The sequence below is a fragment of the Halyomorpha halys genome, unplaced genomic scaffold (genome assembly GCF_000696795.3).
Source record: "Halyomorpha halys isolate HHAL.00 unplaced genomic scaffold, Hhal_1.1 Scaffold928.1, whole genome shotgun sequence".
In the NCBI taxonomy this organism is placed as follows: domain Eukaryota; kingdom Metazoa; phylum Arthropoda; class Insecta; order Hemiptera; family Pentatomidae; genus Halyomorpha; species Halyomorpha halys.
In genome coordinates this window covers 167,066-186,895 of record NW_027116508.1, presented here as the reverse complement: position 1 = coordinate 186,895, position 19,830 = coordinate 167,066, and the positions used below count along the sequence as shown (strand labels likewise).

Genomic DNA, 19,830 nt, shown 5'->3' with positions numbered 1-19,830 from the left:
TTTTAATTTATAAAACTTTTTTATTTTCTTGAAGTTATAAATTTGATTTTTTTTTTTTTTACTTTATATAATAATTATATATTGTCTACAGATATGGTGAATGTTCTCGTACATGTGGTGGTGGAGTGCGTAAAAGCATCAGAGATTGTAATAATCCAACTCCTGCTAATGGTGGAAAATACTGTTTAGGTGAAAGAGTGCGTTATCATTCTTGTGCTACTCAGGAATGCCCACCTGGGTCTACTGACTTTAGGTAAAGTATACATATATTTATTCTTTTTCATGTTAAATTTTTTTATATTCATTTGCACTTAGGAGAAAAAGTAATACAAAGTTAATGATACAAATTTTAATAAATCTTGAGTTATTAAAGATGTTTTGGAGAGATAACTGTCGTCCAATAGTCCCCTATTAAGTAACAAAATAAAATAAGTATGAGAATAGAATATTCTGATTAAAAACAATAGAAATATCTAATAGCCACATGTATCAGTGACTTAAATGTATAATACCATAAATGTAGTCTAGTTATCATTCTCTTATTTTATAAATGAAGACGATTGTTGTATGCTTGGGGCTCATTTACAATGGTACTAGGTCTGGAACAAAATGTTCTTAGTTTTTCGGTGATAATAAAAAAATTAGTATTGCTAACTAAGATAAGTAATGTGAGGAATTATATAAGACAAATCACATAATGGTAACTAATTTGCTATTTGCATTACTCATATTCTTTATGAAAGACTAATTGTATAATCAAATTATTGAATCATACAACTGAGTGCTGCAATTTACAATAATGTTCTTTAATCATCCTTTATTAATTAGAGAAACTAATCTAATATTTCAGGGAGTTGCAATGTACTGCACACAATCAAGCTGATTACAGAATTGGAGGCCAACAGAAGGATATCGTTTGGGTTCCTAAATATGATGGAAGTAAGTTATAATGTAATTATTTAAGGTTAATTTATAGGATAGAAGAATATCAAAGGTCAATTAAGGCATTCATCAAAATTTGACCTTCTACAAGTGTACTTAGGATACTGATTTGGATCGAGGATATGTATTGATTGACTTTTCTCTTGAATTAGAAATATAATATCAGCTGGATTAATTAAAAAGAATTGATTTAAATGCTTAAAACAATCTGGTGCTCTTTGATTCTTGTAAGATAATTAGATTAGTCAGTTTTGTATGATAAGTAAATATATATTATAAATTCTGTTTGATCAGTTTCTCCAGAAAAAAAATTAAAATAGATTATTTAAGTATATACAGTTCCTGAACCACTGTTAACACCCAAAGAAGTATTTTTTGAACAGAAACAGACCAGTGATTGAATCTTCAAATGTCAGAGGGAAATGAGTCAAAAATATGATATTTTATTTTCTTATTAAACAATTTCATCATTACAAAAATGGGTTATTGATTGGTGATGAAAAGAACTAAGTTATTATATTGGCAACAATATTTTGAGGTGATTCATTACTCATCAAGTAATGAAAGTCACTAGTTGAGTTCCAAATAATAATATTATCTGATAAAAATCATATTTTTTTTCCTTTCAACAGTTGATGAACAATTATTTTATTAATTTATATTTTAATATTTTTTTAACCACTAATCATATCAGTAAATTATCATATCATTATTTGAATGCTGATAGATATTTATACCTATATATAAATCTTTATGAATTTATCATTTTTTTTTCAGTAAGTCTGGATGAAAGATGTAAATTATATTGCCGAGATTCTCAAAATATTCTGTACTATAACTTAATGGATAAAGTTATAGATGGAACTGTCTGTGGTCCTAATACATTTGATATTTGTGTCAATGGTTTTTGTCAACCGGCTGGTTGCGATCATATTCTTAACTCTAAGAAGCAATTAGGTATTTTTATCAATTATTTACTTTATTTTTTTAAAATAATCTATCAGAGCTTTTATATGCTCAATTCTCTTTCTTAGATTATTGTGGTCAGTGCGGTGGAGATAATTCAACTTGTAAACTCATCACTGGGTCTTTCAACAGTTCGCAGAATGGCTATACTAGTATAGACACTATTCCTGCTGGTGCTTCTAATTTGGATGTAAAACAACGTGGTTATCTCAATTCAAATAAGGATAACAACTACTTAGGTTTGTTAAATTTTACTTTTTGGACTCACTGTCATTATTCTGATTTTTAGTTATTATATTTGATAACAGTTCAATCAGCCATAAATTATAATTTACACCTTTCAAAATATTATTAATAACAAAACAATATTTATTTCCCAGTGAAATAAGTCATTATTTGAAATGTTTAAACTCATTCTCACTAAATGATTTAGTGCATGAAGCAGAGCTAATGCTTGTTTTCACAGAACTGAATTTGTGGATTGGCTTGTTTACTGCTATAGTTAAACCACAAGAGCTGGATTATTCTCCTAATTTCAAAAATTGTTCGTTTAGAGTAAAATACAATTGAATAGTGTCATGAAAGTGTTGTGATGGTATAATTAATTAGTTCTGACTCCACTTAAAGATGTGAGATACTCTACATCAGAAGACCTTGACAAAATGCATGTTTATACAGGTTAGGAAGCTAGTTAGGAGACAAATTGACAAGATGAGTTTTACGAGAACTAGCCATAAATCCTCGCAGGATGGAAACTTCACTCCATAGGGAACAAGCCTATGGTCATGAAAGGGATGACAAGTTTCCCTGGAACTAGCTGTAGATCCTTGTAGGGAGAAAACTCCATTCTTTAGGGAACAAGCCTACAATCATGAAGGAGATAGCAAGTCCTACAGGAATAAGCTGTAGTTCCTGACGAAAAGAAGAAAAGTTTTTAGGAAGGAGAGATCCAGAAAAGGAAGAGTGAATAAAAGTGTACTATACATTTCCAAAAATAGCACCAGAACATACTGCTATTATGTATATTATTACTCACTGATTCTTAAGGAGGGAGTCCCTGAAGGGGTAGGTAATTCACCCTTTGGTTAATAAATAAGCGCAACGTCAGCTTTCAGTAGATCAGAAGAATCCATTGTAATATTTATTTATTTAAACAATGAATTTATAAATATTGCAATACATTTATTATATGATTATTACATGTTAAAATTAAAGTATAAGAATATAAAAAATAATACACGTCATTGTATGCTGTTTGTGTGATGACTGTAATGATTCTTGTTGTGGAAACTAGGTTCGTCATGTTGGTTCAACTAAAAATCTACTAAAATTTTTTTTTAAATCTACATTGATATATTTTAATAATTTATTAATTATCACAGCCTGTTCTCTGTAGTTATATTTAATAAGAAAATATTTAATAGTTTGATTATGTTATTTTTTAAGGAGAAAATAATCTAATTTTTAGGTATAACTTTTTTGTTATTATTTTTAGCTTTGTATGATAATGAGACAAGTCAATATATTTTGAATGGCCATTACCAAGTGAAAGTTTCAAGAAAAGTAATATTGTATGGAGGTACTACTTTAGAATATTCAGGTTCTGATGCTATTGTCGAACGAATCAGATCTACTAGACCACTGAATAAAGATTTAAATCTTCAGGTAAAGTATAAGATTAGTATATATCTATCTGAATATGATTAAAGAAAACTCTTTTTTTTAATAGTGAATATCTTATTGTTATCTATTTGTAGTAACCCAATATATTTGGACAGCATCTCTTTAAAAATAAAGTGTTTCTCTCTTTCCTTCACTCTTTAGCATATAACCTTATCACATAACAAATGGAGAACTGTTAACAGCTTTAAAATTATATTATTACTATGTACATTTAATGTTCTAATCTAAGTAATTTTGTTTATTATTAGGTGTGCTCAGTTGGAACCCTTTATCCACCTGATATAACTTATGAATATACTGTTCCAAAAAGTGCATTAGACCAGTATACATGGGATTTGTCAGATGAGTGGGGTGCTTGTGACAAAGTATGCAATGGTATGATTTTTAAATTATATTATGTAAAATTAAGAGCATGAAGTATTATTTATACATTAATTTTGCTTGTGACACGTGCAGGACTTAGCAACTTGGTTGATGCTCAAATTTTCATCAACAGCAGATTTAGAAATATTAATATTGTTTAAAAAATTTAGTTCTGGGAAAAATTTTATAATGCTGAAAAAATTAACTGAACCAATGAGAGACTTGTTAAAGACAATAACACTCAAATTTGCAAAAAATACTTTTTTAGACTTTAACCAATAAAAATGCTGACATTTTCTTCTACAAACACAAATAATCAGATTTCTTTGGATTGTAAAGAAGGAAGGATAAAGGAATTTATCTGGATTGGACATATTTTCATTTTTGGTGCACAAAAACTTTTATTAAAACATTTGGAAGTGATTCCATGTTATCTCATAACAAAATGTTGAATTTAAGCACTGAATAAAGATGATGTGTCCAGTATGAAAAGGTTCTATCTTCACAGATATAGAGATAGCCTTAATTACCACATAGAAAGTAGTGAATTTAGAAACTTTTCTACACTGAATTTTAATTTATAACATTTTTGTTTAGACATATGTGGTTTCACTTTTCCCCCTTACTGCTCTATTTTTTCATAAATCATTCCTATTAAGCATCCTAAAAACCATATAGGTAGTAACATTAATTATTAGATAACAATTTATTTAATGTAAAAAAATATATCTAAAAATAAAATTTGATGCAGAATTACTAGGGTATAAAAAGATAATTTTTACTGACAATCATTAGAATAGTGAGGCTATTATAAGGCTCAAACATGATTTTTTTTCTTTTTAGACAGAGTCCTTCATTTGTGTCATTATAATATGTATAATTCAAAATAAAATAGCTTACTCAAATTATTTAAAACCAATTTGTTTTCTGGAAACAGGTGAAACTACACAGATTTTTAAATGTGTTCGATATGAAGGTAGACAAGAATTTTCACCTGAACTATGTGCAGATTTGCCCAAGGGCAGTGCTCCTAGGAGACCATGCAATAGTCACTGTAATTTAAAGTAAGTTGAATATACTTTTCACCTTTTATTTTTATTTATTTTAGGTAAGTTGAGTACTTTTGAGTTGTGAGTTCTATAGAAATAATTGAGTATTTCTTTACTATCCAAAAATATTTAACTAATAATTATAAAGAAGAAATTAACTGATTTGGTTGAGTAAATCAGGTAGAAAAAAATAGATCTTATACTCCTTGGCTTACTGCTCACTCATATGTCAATTATAGTTTTTATTATGGAACAAGTTTTTTTTTTATTTTATAAAATAATAATAATAATTTAGGTGGCAAGCTGTTTCGAGATCTGAATGCTCTAGTGACTGTGGGCCTGGTTTCAGAAATATAACCTTTGAATGTGTGGTAGAACAGGACAATTCTTTTTATCCAACACAAACTGCTTCCTGTATGCATATTCCTAAACCTGAAGAAATGGAACCTTGTCATGGACTCTGTGTTGAACCTAAATGGATATTTTATGAATGGGGGCCTGTAAGTTTTTCTATAAAGCTTTTATATGAGCTCTAAAATAAGAATATCTCAAGAAATTATCGAACTTAGGTGAACTAATATTTATAAAGCATATTAACAACTAATGTCACTATGAACATTTTTTTAAGTGATAATTCCTGTAAAATGTGTTTTCAGGTTCTCTTTGCAAAAGTAAGGCAATAAATTTCTTCTGTAATTCTAATTTACATTGAATAACAGTTCAATTTGTTTTAATTGGAAATGTAATATCTGTTCATTTAATTTTCTTTACATAATCTACCTTACATAGTTCCGTATTACAAAAAAAAAAACTAAATAAATAAAAAGTCTTCTCACAAAAAAAAAAAAAAAATCTGTTCATTTTTCAGTGCTCTAAAAGCTGTGGAGGTGGCATACGGAAGAGAGAAACAGATTGTATGGACTCACTTAAACACAAGAGAAATGACTCAGAATGTCAAATAAGTGAAAAAAAAGTTGAAGAAACTTGCAATACCCAAGATTGCCCATCATGGCAAGTCGGAGAATGGACACAGGTATGAGTCGAATGTTAATTGTCATTTTTGAGTGTTTAGTTTGATTTACTAATTACTGTCTCTTTACTCTAATATTAAAGCATCTGAATGAAGTATTCCTGACATAAATCTCATCGATCGATTGAAGGTATTATTATTATACTGCTACACTTTGAAATTTAACAACTATTTTCTAGCATGTTCTTAAGTTGTCTTGTGCTTGGTGTAGAAGAAATGTCTTATACGTAACACATAGCTACTATTATTTTTAATTCTTCTATTAGAAATTTTGTTTATAGAAATTTTAATTGATAGTGATACTATTATTAATCTTATAGTATCAAACAAAAGATATGTTGAAGTTAATATGAATCTAAACAAAGATGTTGGAAGTTTCCTTTAACTTATTTTTGGTTGAAAGTATAGTTTATTTGATAAATGATTATACTCATTGTGAAGTTATGAATCGAAATTATAAAGTTAAATGTTAATTCCTTGTTTAAAAGTGTTATATAAATTCAATTGATGTATATCGCTTTTTGGTACCAGAATCTAATCATTAAAACTATACAAATAATTGAAAATTTCATAGTAAAGGAAATGATTTCCTAGTGGAGACTATGACCAAAGCATTTCTAGTTTTAAAAATTTATGCTAGAATAGTATTTTCAATTTTTAATATTCATTTCTAAGCATCTTTAAAGCTGGTGCCATTTCTGAAAGATTTTTGTAAAGTGAACAGCATGGAATGCTGGAAAGAGTTCAAGCTGATACTTATAAAAAAAATAGAACCCAGGATTGGAGTGTTATGAATAATAAATTCCAACTTTTTATAAACTATTTATAGGAATTCTAACTGGCTGAATCACTGAAGGAAATTATCAATTGCTTTCAAAGTGGTTTCTTCTTAAGGAACTAGATTTTTTTGTTTATGTCAACCATAGATGGAATTCATTATAATGGTGACCTACTAGATTTAAGACAGTTAAAATAAAATATATTTTATCCATTGATTAGATTCAGTTATTAATGATGTTATCTTCCTTATTTAATAAGCTAGAATTGGTATATTCAAAATTTATACCATGATATATTTGAAATTTGTACCAATATTTTTAGCAATTCTCAATGTCTCAAGTTAATATATTATTTTCTGTCTATGTTAAGAATAGGATTTTGATGGAACCATCACATCATTATCAGTAATAGTTTTATTTTTTAAATTTAACTTTACTTCCTTCTCTTGTAGTTGAATGGTAGATTGAATCAACTAACTCTTTATTCTTCATATTCATTTTAACAATGAGATGCAGTTTCTAAAACAGTATTAACAGTATTATTTTGATGTTATTAATAATGATCTGGGTTCCATAGCATTACCGAGTAGTCTCATAAATGGAATGACTGCCTGATTTTTTTTTTCTCTGCTATTTAATGAAACCTAATGTATCTATCTTTAATAACTTTTTTAAGTTTTAAGCATTTAGTTTTAATTAATCAAATGCGTTTGAGAATGTGGATTTATATTTAGTGCTCAGTGACTTGTGGTGGCGGGAGGAAACTTCGGCATTTTTGGTGCCAATATGAAGGCCTCACAGACACTAATGACAGATGCCCAATGCCTATGCCCATAACAACTGAATCCTGTAATAATATACCATGTGCATACTGGATAGAAGATAAATGGTCCCAGGTGAATGATATTTAATTTATTTCTTTTAGTTTTTATGTTTTAAATTGTTGTGGTTTGGTGTTTTAAATTATAATAATATTGATGATTTTTAATTAGTTTTCATGACATAATACTAATTTTTACTCATAAATAAACTTCATTAATATAAAATATCTTTGAAAGATTCTGTAAGATCATTTTTAAAAATCCTAACTTGCGATAAATGGTTGTTGCCGACTAATAAAGTAATACATTTTATGAAGAGTTGTACAATTCTTTAGCTCTTCAGCTCATGCAACTGATTTCATGGATCTATTTAATATTTTGTTATTCTTATCATATTAGCTTAATTGTAATAATAATTCCTCATGCTTTGAGTTTCTTCTTTACTCGGTTTAAGGAAGAAATGGAAATTACTGTTTTCATTTCTTGAAGAATTTACTTGATTGTTTTTGTGAGAAGGAAATCTCCCAGAATCTATGTATTAAAGAATGTTTTTCTTTCATGAAATGTAAAACTCTAACAAAAACGTAAAACCAAAATAATTTTTAATTTACTTACAACATTAGTTGGTAGAAATAATATCAAAAACTTAAAACATTGGATAAAAGAAATTAGGATGAGAATTAAAAGAAGGGATTCCTTATACTAACCACAGTGTTTATTTATTCAGTTACAAAAAAAAAAAACAATTTTTTTTTCAAATCAAGTTAATTATTTACTATTACAGAAAAAAAATTTATATAAAACATAATTAGAATTTTGATGGAATATAACTATAACAATGTCTGCCTTTGTCACACAATGTTTGGTTATTCCCTTGCCTGTTTTTGAAATGCCCGCCAATGTACCCTCACAAAGGAAAATCTTGGCTGAAAGTTGATCAGAACACACTGGTATGAAGCAGAAAACACATGGTATCCTTTGTTCCCTTCTTTTACCTCTTCAGTTGGTACCTGGATTTGAAAGATGATGAAAAGTGGGAGCGTATTTAAGAACCTCTATACATAAATGCTAATCTTTTTTATTGTTTTTTTTTTTGAGGAACTTCTCTTAATAATATCAGTAAATCAGAATATAGTGTGAGAAATGTTTAAAACCATAACAGCCACTTGTAAGCTGGTGAGTAAGTGATTAACTATTGATATTCCAAAAAATATAAGCAAAGGATTAATTAATGTAGAAAGAGTTTCAATAGTGTTTTAAATATTGACTTCATTTTTGAACGCCATCTTTGTATTTATACAGTAATATAGACTCAGACTATAAACTCTGGAGACACTAAATATAGGATTGGGAAATAAGTCCTTTCGGTTTTTGTATTCATGTTTTGTTTATAATACGTCACATTTTTCTGATCCAATTAATTCCAACAGAGGATTGTTTATCCTATTTGTAATATATAAACAGTTATGTCTGTTGTCACTTGTTAATATTAGGTCAGACTTGTGTTTGTGATCTAGCTATACATAAACGATGCACCGCAACCTGGTCGCCCACAAGAAATTGAAACCATTGATTGATATTAAAGTGATAGTCGATCAAAATCCATTCTAATCAGTGCGAGACATTGCAAAGGTCATAGACGTATCACATCATCATCATCAACAGAAAATCATTTGCGGAAGCTCAGCTACGTTTCTAGGCTTGATGTTTGGATCCCTCACTCTCTGACCAAAGCCATCATAGCAACACCCATTTCCATTTGTAATTCACTGCGGAAATGTCAAGAAAACGATCTATTTCTTAAAAGACTTGTGACTGGGGATGAAAAGTGGATTGTCTACTTTAATGTTGTGTGAAACAAATCTTGGATACCCAGCCACAAACCACCTGGAACCACATCTAAAGCAGAATTGCACCCAAAGAAGATAATACTTTCTGTTTTGTGGGGTTTCAAGCCTGTGATTTTTTATGTGCTGTTGCCACAAGGTGTAATCGATCAATACCACTCTATATTGCTCCAAATTAACAATTATTTGCCTAAATGCTGCTCTACTAAGTTGATATTTTATCCAAAAATGGTAGGTCTGATATAAAGTCAACAGTGTATCGTGATGATGATGTAATAAGAAGGCCCTACTTGAATAAATATTTAATGTTCCTATTTTGGGAACTAAAGTTAAGATGTAGAATTAATCCCAGAATGTGAAAATTGTAAAGAGATAGTAAGAAAGAAACCACTGGCTAGTCAGAAGACAATGAGTGCCACACATTAAAGAAACAAAGATTGATGAAGATGCAATGTTTAGTGTAGGTATATAGGGTAGCTCAGTACTAAGCTACACAAATACACACCAGGCTGTGCTAAAGATCATTTAATTATGTACTGTTGTTCCCAGAATTAAACGTGGTTATCTTAAATTATGTATAATGAGAAATTGTATGAATGAACATTGTAATTATTGGCAATATGTAAAACTCATACCTTATCCCCCACTGATGAATCCAGTGTTGCAGAATAACTAGAAAGGGGAGGTATTAAAAAATAAAATGAATAAAAGACAGCAATGGTCTAAATGGTGATGTCTATATAACGCATTATGATCAATCAGATACTTGCCAAACTATATAGGAATATATAAGGAGAAAATAGTACTGTGAAAATAAAATCATCAAAAGAAAAACTTAATAGTTGTAGAAATTTCAGAGAAGGTATTTAATCATCTCCGTCCATTTATAAAAAATAATAAAAAAGAAAGTAAATAAAGTTTTAGGTTCATCTTTTACCGTTCATGCTTTGATTTTGAAATTTTATTATAATAATGTATTTTGTATTGCATTACATGCATGACAGCATTACTATAAAAAATTGCATTGTAGTTATATAAATCTTAATTTCCTATCAGTTGCATGTAAAGCCTGTTTATATTCCTGGTTCTAAGGGATCAATCATACTTTATTGAATGAACATCTTGTATTAGGAATGCTTATATATGAACGAAAATAAAAATTAAAAATCTAAAACTTCTAAGATAAAAATGATTTTGAAATAATAAAATGCATGTAAAAGTTTTATATTTTATTAATACTTGATAAATCTTTATATAAAAATGTTATTTTAAGCTATACATTTTATTTTTGTTCAGTTTAATTTTTTTTTTACATGACTGTCTCTGTGTTTTAGTGGGTAGCATTGCTGCCTATGTATCTTGGAGACATGAATTCATTTTCCAAGATCCTTGAATATTTATCACTGAGGATTTCTATTTTGGTTAGGACCGGATTGGGGTCTACTAGCCATGTAGCATACTTGAGAGTCAAGAAGTAGTGATATGGTCTAGAGTAAAAGAATAACTATAACTGGGAAATAAGTATAAGTGAATTGTCGTATATTTCATCCCTCAGCCCACAACTATTCATAATAGTTTCTGATTTGATAAACGAAATAACTAGAAATTAGTTAGAGACAAACAAGAGATTTTGAGCCACTTTTTTTAAAAATTTATTAATAGATCATTTATATAATATACATTAATTGAAAATTATTCACCTATTTTATCCTTTAATTTATGTGAAAAAATTTCTTGGTTAATTTTTCATAAAAATTTTTTTTGTGCATCAAGTTTGCATATAATTTTTTTATTTCATAGTTGAGTGCTATAAAAAAAAATGTCACCCAACCAGAGATATCTTCTTTTTTTTTACCCTCCTTTGAAATAAATAATAATTGAGTACACTAAAATGGTGATGTGAAATTCTTCCTTCTTTTATCCAAAGGTATTTTAAGGGAGATGGGAGATAGTGATACTGTATGTGGTGAGTCAATGGCGCCAAATGCGCATTTGTAATAAGGTGAGCGAGGAGGATCCACTTTGCTGGTGGTGGTTGTAGTGGGTTTAGACTGCAGAGCCCAAACCTCTTCCTAAGGTGAGGACATTTACCAGGAGGACATCTCCTTGCCACCTCCCTGGTGGTGGTAGGGGGGGAGGCAATAAAACCAACCAGAAATAAGAATTAAATAAAGTGTTTCCTAATGTATTTACTACATATCCATGTATACTGATAGTTTTTTTTCCCACTGTCTATTATAGGTATTTTAGATTCTGCTTAAGTATCATCTTTAAGATAAGATATGATATGGATCATATAATTATGGTCATATAATTCTATCTATTGATATGAATTTTTACTTATTGTTGAAATAGAAAGTTAAATCTTTAAAGATCAGCCATAATTTCTTATACAGTAACTCGAATTAAAATGTTTTCAGTGTTCTGTGAGCTGTGGGACTGGTGAAGAAATACGAAACGTGGTCTGTTCTGTTCCCAATGGTTGCTCAAATATAACAAAACCAGTAACTTCAAGGCCATGTTTTATGACTCCATGTAGCTTGGGCCACGAAAATGCTATTCCAGGTGATATCAACGGTCAAAAATACTCATGGCGTCAAATTTCATCACCGGTAAAACATTGACCTCAATACCGTAATTTTTAATTCATGAAGTTATATATTGTATGTTCTTTGCCAGATAGTAACAAACAATCAAAATTAAATATTTTGGGGATTCCAGCACCAGGATTGTTACTATATTTTAGTTAAATATATACAGTATATTTCCTATTTTTCTTTTAGTGTTCTGTAAGTTGCGGAAAAGGGGAAATGAGAACTTCAGCTGAATGCTATGATAATGTAGCTGGAAAAGTGACAGATATCAGAAACTGTGCTGGTCAAATTGTCCCTTATGGAAAAGTTGAATTGTGTTATATGCCTCCATGCCCTCATTGGGAAATAGGAGACTGGGAACCATGTTCAGCTATTTGTGGATCTGTAAGTTTAAAATTCAATACTTTTTACTATTGAATTCAAAGATTTTTGGAAACGTTTTGCATTTATTCATTTTCTTAATTGCACTGTTGTTAAAATTATTTCCCCTGTCATATAATTCCTATCATTTCAATGGCTTATAAAATGATTGTCCAATGAATAGATCATCAATATTGATTATTTTGGTATACATTCTCACCTCCATAACAATTTTTGATAAAACCTAGGTCATAATTGTGTTTTATCAACTTACCGTGTGGTTTATCTTTTGAAGGAGTTTTTAATTTTCTAACCATCTCTAGTTCTCCTCTGACACACGTAATTCGGGAATTTCTAAAGTGGGGTAATTTTTTGTTTTCATGTATTCTGATAGTAAGCCAGATTTTAAGACAAATTTATATCAGGCACTAAAGGGGTAAGTAGCAAAAACCGGCAAACAATTTATTAGGTTTTTTTAATGATTTGGGAACGAATAGTGCAAATACGTAAAGGATTATTTAGTTCTCCATAAGGATTCATAATCTTGATTGAGGCATCATCATCATGGCAGCCACTTTATTCTACTCGGACGTTTGAAGAAATCCAATTTATGCCTACTGAAGAAAATAAATTTTTACTCTAGATTTTTGAACACTGATCTGTAAACTTAAAATACCCAAAGTTGTTACCAAGAAACTTTTGAATAGTAAACCCATTTTTACGTCAAAAATAGCAAATCAAATAAACTGTAAGGCCCTTCTCACATGAGGCTAGGTGAAATCGATTTGAGCTGGAAGTGATTCCCTCCCTACACTAATTTAATAGGATTTAAGTTGGAATCGGCATACGGGATGAGATGAAATTAAAGCAAGAGAGATTCGTCATGTGCATCTTTGTTGAACAACCTTACATTAGGTACTCCACACATGGAGTGGGAAAGACTCGAAGTGGAAGTGATTCCCCCCCTATAGTTTATAAAATTAGTAAAATCTAATAGGATTTTAGTTGGGATCCGCATATTGCGTGAGATGAAATTGAAGTGAAAGAGACTCGAAGTCGAAAGGAGAGAGATTTGTCATGTGTAAACTATTATGAGCAGGAAAAATTGTGTCTTTTTTTTTCCAGTTCTGGATAACTTCAAATTATTTAATTTAATTTTGTTCTTTTTACAGTTAATTTTCTATGAAAATTTTATTGATTCTTATGTTTATGGCCCACTATTATAACCTGATATCCAAGGATTGAATTTGACAGTTATTTTTAATTGAGTAAAAGGTCAAAATATGACTAGATTTTTATTTCTATTATTTAAATATAATTATTTTGTTTTTCTCAAGAAATAATTCTGATTTATTTGATGTTAGATTAAAAATAACTGCATGATCATTTTAAGACAATTCTGAAGAAGAGAAAAAATTTAAAAGAAACAATACTATAGTTTGAAATAAGCAAATTGTATTTTTTTTTTAATGTGAAAGATTATTCAAAAAATGTCCACTATCGTATTCCTTTTGGTTTACATCTATAAAGTCAGCAAATCGTTCAGACTAGAAAAATCCACCTAGCAGCCGTTCATGGCATATTTGTGAAAATGAGAAAGAAAAGTCAGAAAATTTTCACACTCATTTGTATAATACCTTACACCTAAACATTCAGAAAATTGTTTGAACAGGAAAAATCAATTCAGCCATTTTCAGGTAATAGTGGAAAAGTGAAACAAAAGTAAAAATAATTTCATACTCGTTATCATTTCAGCCTCCATATAAACATTCTGAAAATTGTTTGAACCAGAAAATTCCATTCAGCAGTTCATAAAATATTAGTGGAAAAGCTAAAGAAAATTTTGAAAATTTTAAATCTTTTTTCATTTAGTTTACCTCTAAATAGTATGAAAATCGTCTGATATCCTGGAAAAACTCTTCAATTATAAACAAATCCAGAAAAGAATGCTTGATTTTTCCTGTTTATAAAAGTTCGCACAATCTCTCTCACATTGATTTCATCTCGCCTCATCTGCCTAATAATAATAATAATAATGATAATGGACAATGGAGGACCTAATAGATTTTTAAAATGTGATAATAACTATTAATCGTTAAAGTAGTGTGGTAAACTACATACTCATCCATCTTTAATCATCAGATTACATTTTAAACATTACACTTTATCTGATATCTGTTTAAATATTTGTTATTGTTATAGGGGACTCAGAGCAAACGTATAACCTGTGAAGCCCAGAATGGAGTATTATTGCATGACAGTGCTTGTTCTATGGAAACTAAACCATCAAGAATTGAAAAACCATGTAATGTCTTCTGTCCGCAGACCTGGATAAAATCTGCTTGGAGTCCAGTAAATATTTATTGTCTTTAATTATCTATATTACATTCAGTTTACCTACATACTATTGAAATAGTTTTCTCATTTTATCTGGCTCCTATTTCTTGAATTTGTTGGTTAAATATCTTGTCAGTAACAATGACAATCTGCTGCTCATCCTGACTGCATAATCTTGAAACACACCAGGTTTGACCAGGTTAGATGATTGTCCTGGTCAATTATGCTGCACAATCCATCCTGAAGATTAGTGTGTCTCATGGTAGAGGGACACCTACTTCCCAAATAATTAACTTGTATGAATCTTTGGGAGAGGTATGAATAGTTAGTTTCGAATAACCTTCCTTCTATAACTTTCTCTCCATTTTTTTTTGGAGAAGTTCTCTTAAATTCCGAATCAAATACAGTCTGAAAATCAACCATCACAGCTGGGGTACTCTGAGGGTTTTGGTAACTGCCCTTAATGCTCTGAGTTGAGTTAGCTCTGTGATTCTATGTTGTATGGTCCATCTGTTCTTTCTAAACCCAACTTGTCTGAAAGACAAGTTGTTGTTTTCTCTATGTACAATTCCAGGTGCATCAACATCATTTTCTCATGAAGGTTTGTGAAAATGCTTGTGAAAAAGATCTGCTTGTAGCTGCAGGCTGTATAAGCTGGCTTATTCTTTTTTAAAACTGGCAGTTTCCCAGGTAAGGTTAATGAACTATAAATCACCTGCTCTTGCCATCCACTCTAGATGCTTTAGAAATTGTGGTAAGATGTCATCTGGAACAGACTACTTGCCTTATGGAGTGCTATGTAGGACTAAATCAAGTTCCCTTTCGCTATAAAGGTTAATGAAAGAGTTTTTCCTCTTCTTCAGGAAAGCAATATGGAGGATGCCTTGAAAAAGTTTTCGAAGGTTTGACTTTATAATTTGATACCTGAGCAACATGTTGACTTAGCTGTTAACTAATGTCATTATTAGATGTGAGTAATTTACTCTCCACTTTCCATTGCTTTGAGGAACATAATGTTTTATTGTTGAGACTACTATTGTATATATGAGCTTTATTTCCATCTTTACAGAAGTCCAAGTTTTTGGAGGAAGATTGATATGGACTGGTGCTTGACTTCTACAGTTTTCAATTTTATTGGAGTTGTTTTGTGCCTAAGCTTAGCATTAGTTGTGCCATTCATCTCTGCTATGCTCCTTACCTCACCTCCTTCATCTGTCAGTTTCTGGATCTCTTGGATTTCTTCATTAGAAAAATATTTGGTACCATTCAAATGCACCTTTGGGTATTTTCTTAAATGTAACTCTCAGAATGACATTATGCAACTTCCATGCAGGATTCATCAACGTTATTGTTTAGCAGATCCAAGGTAATTTCTTTGTCAGAAAGAGCAGTGTTCTTAGCCAAGATAGCTCATATACACCAACATGGGAGGCTTTCCTGGTAATTTTCTTGATAATATTAGCAATGATAACTTGGTGGCCAAAGCTAAGAATTAATTATCATATTGATCAATATGATAACACAAATTAGATGCAATGAAATAATGTATTTTTACCATCAATAAGCAAAGACTACTATATTTTGTCCTTGACTAACATAAACTGTTTCATTGTTTTTTCAGTGCTCAGTATCCTGTGGCAAAGGAATAATGACGAGGAATGTTGTATGTTATGGACAGTGTAGCTGGCCTAAACCTGAAACTAGTGCACCTTGTGATGCAGGACCATGTGAGGATGAGGGATTCTGGAATACAGGGCCTTGGTCACAGGTAATATTATTATTTAGGTGATGTTAGGCAAATTGCATTTATAATCTATAATTATTTGAATTGAAATGTATGTTATAATTTTTCAATGGACAGAATATTTAACCTGCATTTCTTCCTATCTACCAAATTTTGATAGAATAATCTTTTCTATTATCATAAAATGATTACAGTGTAGTGTCACTTGCGGTGAGGGAACCCAGGAAAGACAAGTACGCTGTGAAGGAAGAAGCGGTGAAATCCCAGATAGTTATTGCACTGAACCACACCCAACTAGAGTACAGAAATGTAGCACTTCCCCTTGCAAACCTGTCTACAGATGGGAAGTTACCCGATGGACACCAGTATGTATTGATACATTAATTTTAACTGTTAATAAAATTTGGACTTATGTTTGATTTAATGAGAATCCCAAAATAGATCAAATATTATCAGAAAAAAATATCATATTTGTTGTTTATCAGTTATTTTATTAAAATAATAAATTAATTCATTACTTGTTTCAGCATTTAAATATTATCTTTCAAAAAAATAAATAAAATAAGGTAATAATAATAAATTCATTATTTATATTATGGTCTGGCCTTTCTTAAATGGCTCTATTTATGTTTATGCAAAGGAACAGTAAATTAAAGTTAAATTAGTAAAATTTTATACCTAATCTATTATATATACATCACTTTTAATATTGTTCCGATGTGATTAACTAAAAATATTCCAAATTTTATTATTACAATAACATGAATTTGACATTCTAAACATTATTGACTACCATGCTCTTTTTACTATTAATTTTAATCAATGCTTACGACCATACAAGGGAAAGCTGTATAATTGTCTCTTACCTAGCTGCTTTATCTTGGCAAATGGTTTATTCATTATCACAGTATTAAAGAATTTCTTCCATAAACAGTCACATCATTTATTTTTTTCAAAAAATCAATTAGGAACATCAGTTGAAATTAGGTGATTTATGATGATCTAATACCAGAACTGTTAATTAAATAAATAAAATAATTCAAAATTTTAAAATTTACTTGGCTGGTTTTGGAATGCAATGGCCCAATTTCCATATAGAAGCTAATTACTATTTCCATGGTTTCGTTTGAGGCAGAATATACCATTGCAGATTGCTGGTATCTCTTTTTAGGATTAAGAATAATGATAGTTAAAACTATTTATCTAATCATACATATTGCCTCCTATCTGCATCACTTTATGTAAAAGAACCATTTGTAAATTGTAACTTGATTATAAATGATATTTTACTGGCCTGTTATTTTTTTGGCTAGTAATTTGGAATAATTATTAGGTCCTATAACCTCCCATAAGGTTACCATTCTGGTAGAAATTGATCTCTTACTATTGCTATAAGTTTCAAATAATAACCATAGGTAAATTTATTTTTTAATTGTTTTATCTGTTAAATAGAAAAGTAAATGGAAACAAATAATAATAAATTAATATAATATCTTTAAAATTGTTTACTCACATGTTGCAGTATTACCTTTTAATTGACTTAAAATTTCTCTTAGAAAAAAAAGAACTTAAACAACAATTGATCACTATTCTTGCTTTAGTTTGGACAAAATCAGATATAGTTTTTAAACAGTGACCATCTATTGTAGGAAAAAAAATAGAGTGCAATTTCATTAAAAAAATATTACACAATCAATTATATGTTACTTTTATTCATTGTTTCATATTATTTTCAACCAACTGTTAATTAAAAAAATTATAATGAACAAAAAAAGTACTCGTAGACCATTTATTTTTTAGTTTAATTAACTTTATTTTCATCAAACACTATTACATTTTTTACTGTGAAACTCTAGTTGAAAAATAAATATATACATAGAACAAACAAAACATAAATTACAAATATAATTATTATATTTTTAAAAAACGTTTTTCTGAGGCCAAAAAAGTATTCATACAAGTGAACATTGAGAAGTTTTAAGAAATCCTCAGGTCAAAACAATTCCAGGACTAGTTTTGGATTAGTAGGTTCAAAGGGTAACTGATAGCCCTTACTAATAGTAATTAATCAAGCCAGTTAAGACTTTGCAGCTCCCACAATGGGTCGTAAAACATGTGAGTTGGGTTCTGTCATTAAGGATAGAATTCTTTCCTTATTCCAACAAGGTTTCTGTTTTAGGGAGATTGGTATACGTGTTAAACGGAGTCATTCAACTATTCAATATATAATAAAAAAGTTTAAAAGTGGAATTACTGCCAATAAAAAACACTATATGTCTATATACATGTCTGCAGTCATAATAGCATTCATTATGTGTAGTTCTCCAATCCCTGTCCAGCTCATGTAGCCTCAACCATGACAGACCCCGACTGCCTCCATGTTTAATTTTGGGTACAATGTTCTTTGAATCCAATGCCATTTTGGGTTTCTTCCACACATATTTCTTTTCATAAAATCCAAAAATGTTAAATTCGCTCTCCTCTGAGAACAAAATATTTTTCCAAAATTCCAAAGGCTTGTTAGCTTTTTCTTTAGTGAAATTCAACCTCTTGAGCCGGTTTTTCCCAGTAATAAATGGCTTCTTCCTGGGTGATCTCCCTTCGTAGCCTCCCATTGGAAGCACATTTCTTATAGTTTTGGATGTAACTGATTTGCCAGACGTTGTTTCTAAATGTTCTGCTAATTCCCTAGCACTAATTTTTTGATTTTTCGCAGCTAGTCGTTCAATATTTCTGGCTTCCCTAGTAGTTATCATTTTAGGCTATCCTGAGCATTTTATATTGTCAGTAGTTCCACTTTTAAACTTTTTTATTATATATTGAATAGTTGAATGACTCCGTTTAACGCATTTACCAATCTCCCTAAAACAGAAACCTTGTTGGAATAAGGAAAGAATTCTATTCTTAATGACAGAACCCAACTCTCATGTTTTACGACCCATTGTGGGAGCTGCAAAGTCTTAACTGGCTTGATTTATTACTATTAGTAAGGGCTATCAGTTACCCTTTGAACCTACTAATCCAAAACTAGTCCTGGAATTGTTTTGACCTGAGGATTACTTAAAAACGTTTTTTTAAAATATAATAATTATATTTGTAATTTATGTTTTGTTTGTTCTATGTATATATTTATTTTTCAAGGAGAGTTTCACAGTAAAAAATGTAATAGTGTTTGATGAAAATAAAGTTTGTCAAACTAAAAAATAAATGGTATACGAATACTTTTTTTGTTCACTGTATATGATTTTATGATTTCCTTGTCATTTACTTAGATCTTTCATTTTTATAGATAAATACAAATCAATAAATAAATTT

The 19,830-nt window shown here is 29.8% G+C and overlaps 1 protein-coding gene across 5 annotated transcripts in view; it reads left to right on the top strand.

Annotated features, from left to right (window-relative positions):
- The window catches only part of AdamTS-A (ADAM metallopeptidase with thrombospondin type 1 motif A), a 500,044-nt gene that overhangs the window by 463,983 nt on the left and 16,231 nt on the right, over positions 1 to 19,830 (top strand). For 4 of the 5 annotated variants that reach the window (XM_014430964.2, XM_014430962.2, XM_067053271.1 and 1 more), the window contains exons 12-26: positions 92 to 253; positions 851 to 939; positions 1,720 to 1,899; positions 1,977 to 2,147; positions 3,404 to 3,573; positions 3,840 to 3,966; positions 4,892 to 5,018; positions 5,299 to 5,503; positions 5,872 to 6,036; positions 7,547 to 7,708; positions 11,901 to 12,092; positions 12,264 to 12,458; positions 14,637 to 14,786; positions 16,393 to 16,539; positions 16,710 to 16,880. In XM_014430964.2, the coding sequence (XP_014286450.1) occupies positions 92 to 253; positions 851 to 939; positions 1,720 to 1,899; positions 1,977 to 2,147; positions 3,404 to 3,573; positions 3,840 to 3,966; positions 4,892 to 5,018; positions 5,299 to 5,503; positions 5,872 to 6,036; positions 7,547 to 7,708; positions 11,901 to 12,092; positions 12,264 to 12,458; positions 14,637 to 14,786; positions 16,393 to 16,539; positions 16,710 to 16,880 (2,413 nt within the window). The remainder of the gene's footprint in view (positions 1 to 91; positions 254 to 850; positions 940 to 1,719; positions 1,900 to 1,976; positions 2,148 to 3,403; positions 3,574 to 3,839; positions 3,967 to 4,891; positions 5,019 to 5,298; positions 5,504 to 5,871; positions 6,037 to 7,546; positions 7,709 to 11,900; positions 12,093 to 12,263; positions 12,459 to 14,636; positions 14,787 to 16,392; positions 16,540 to 16,709; positions 16,881 to 19,830) is intronic. The other variant, XM_014430963.2, reaches the window with a different exon arrangement.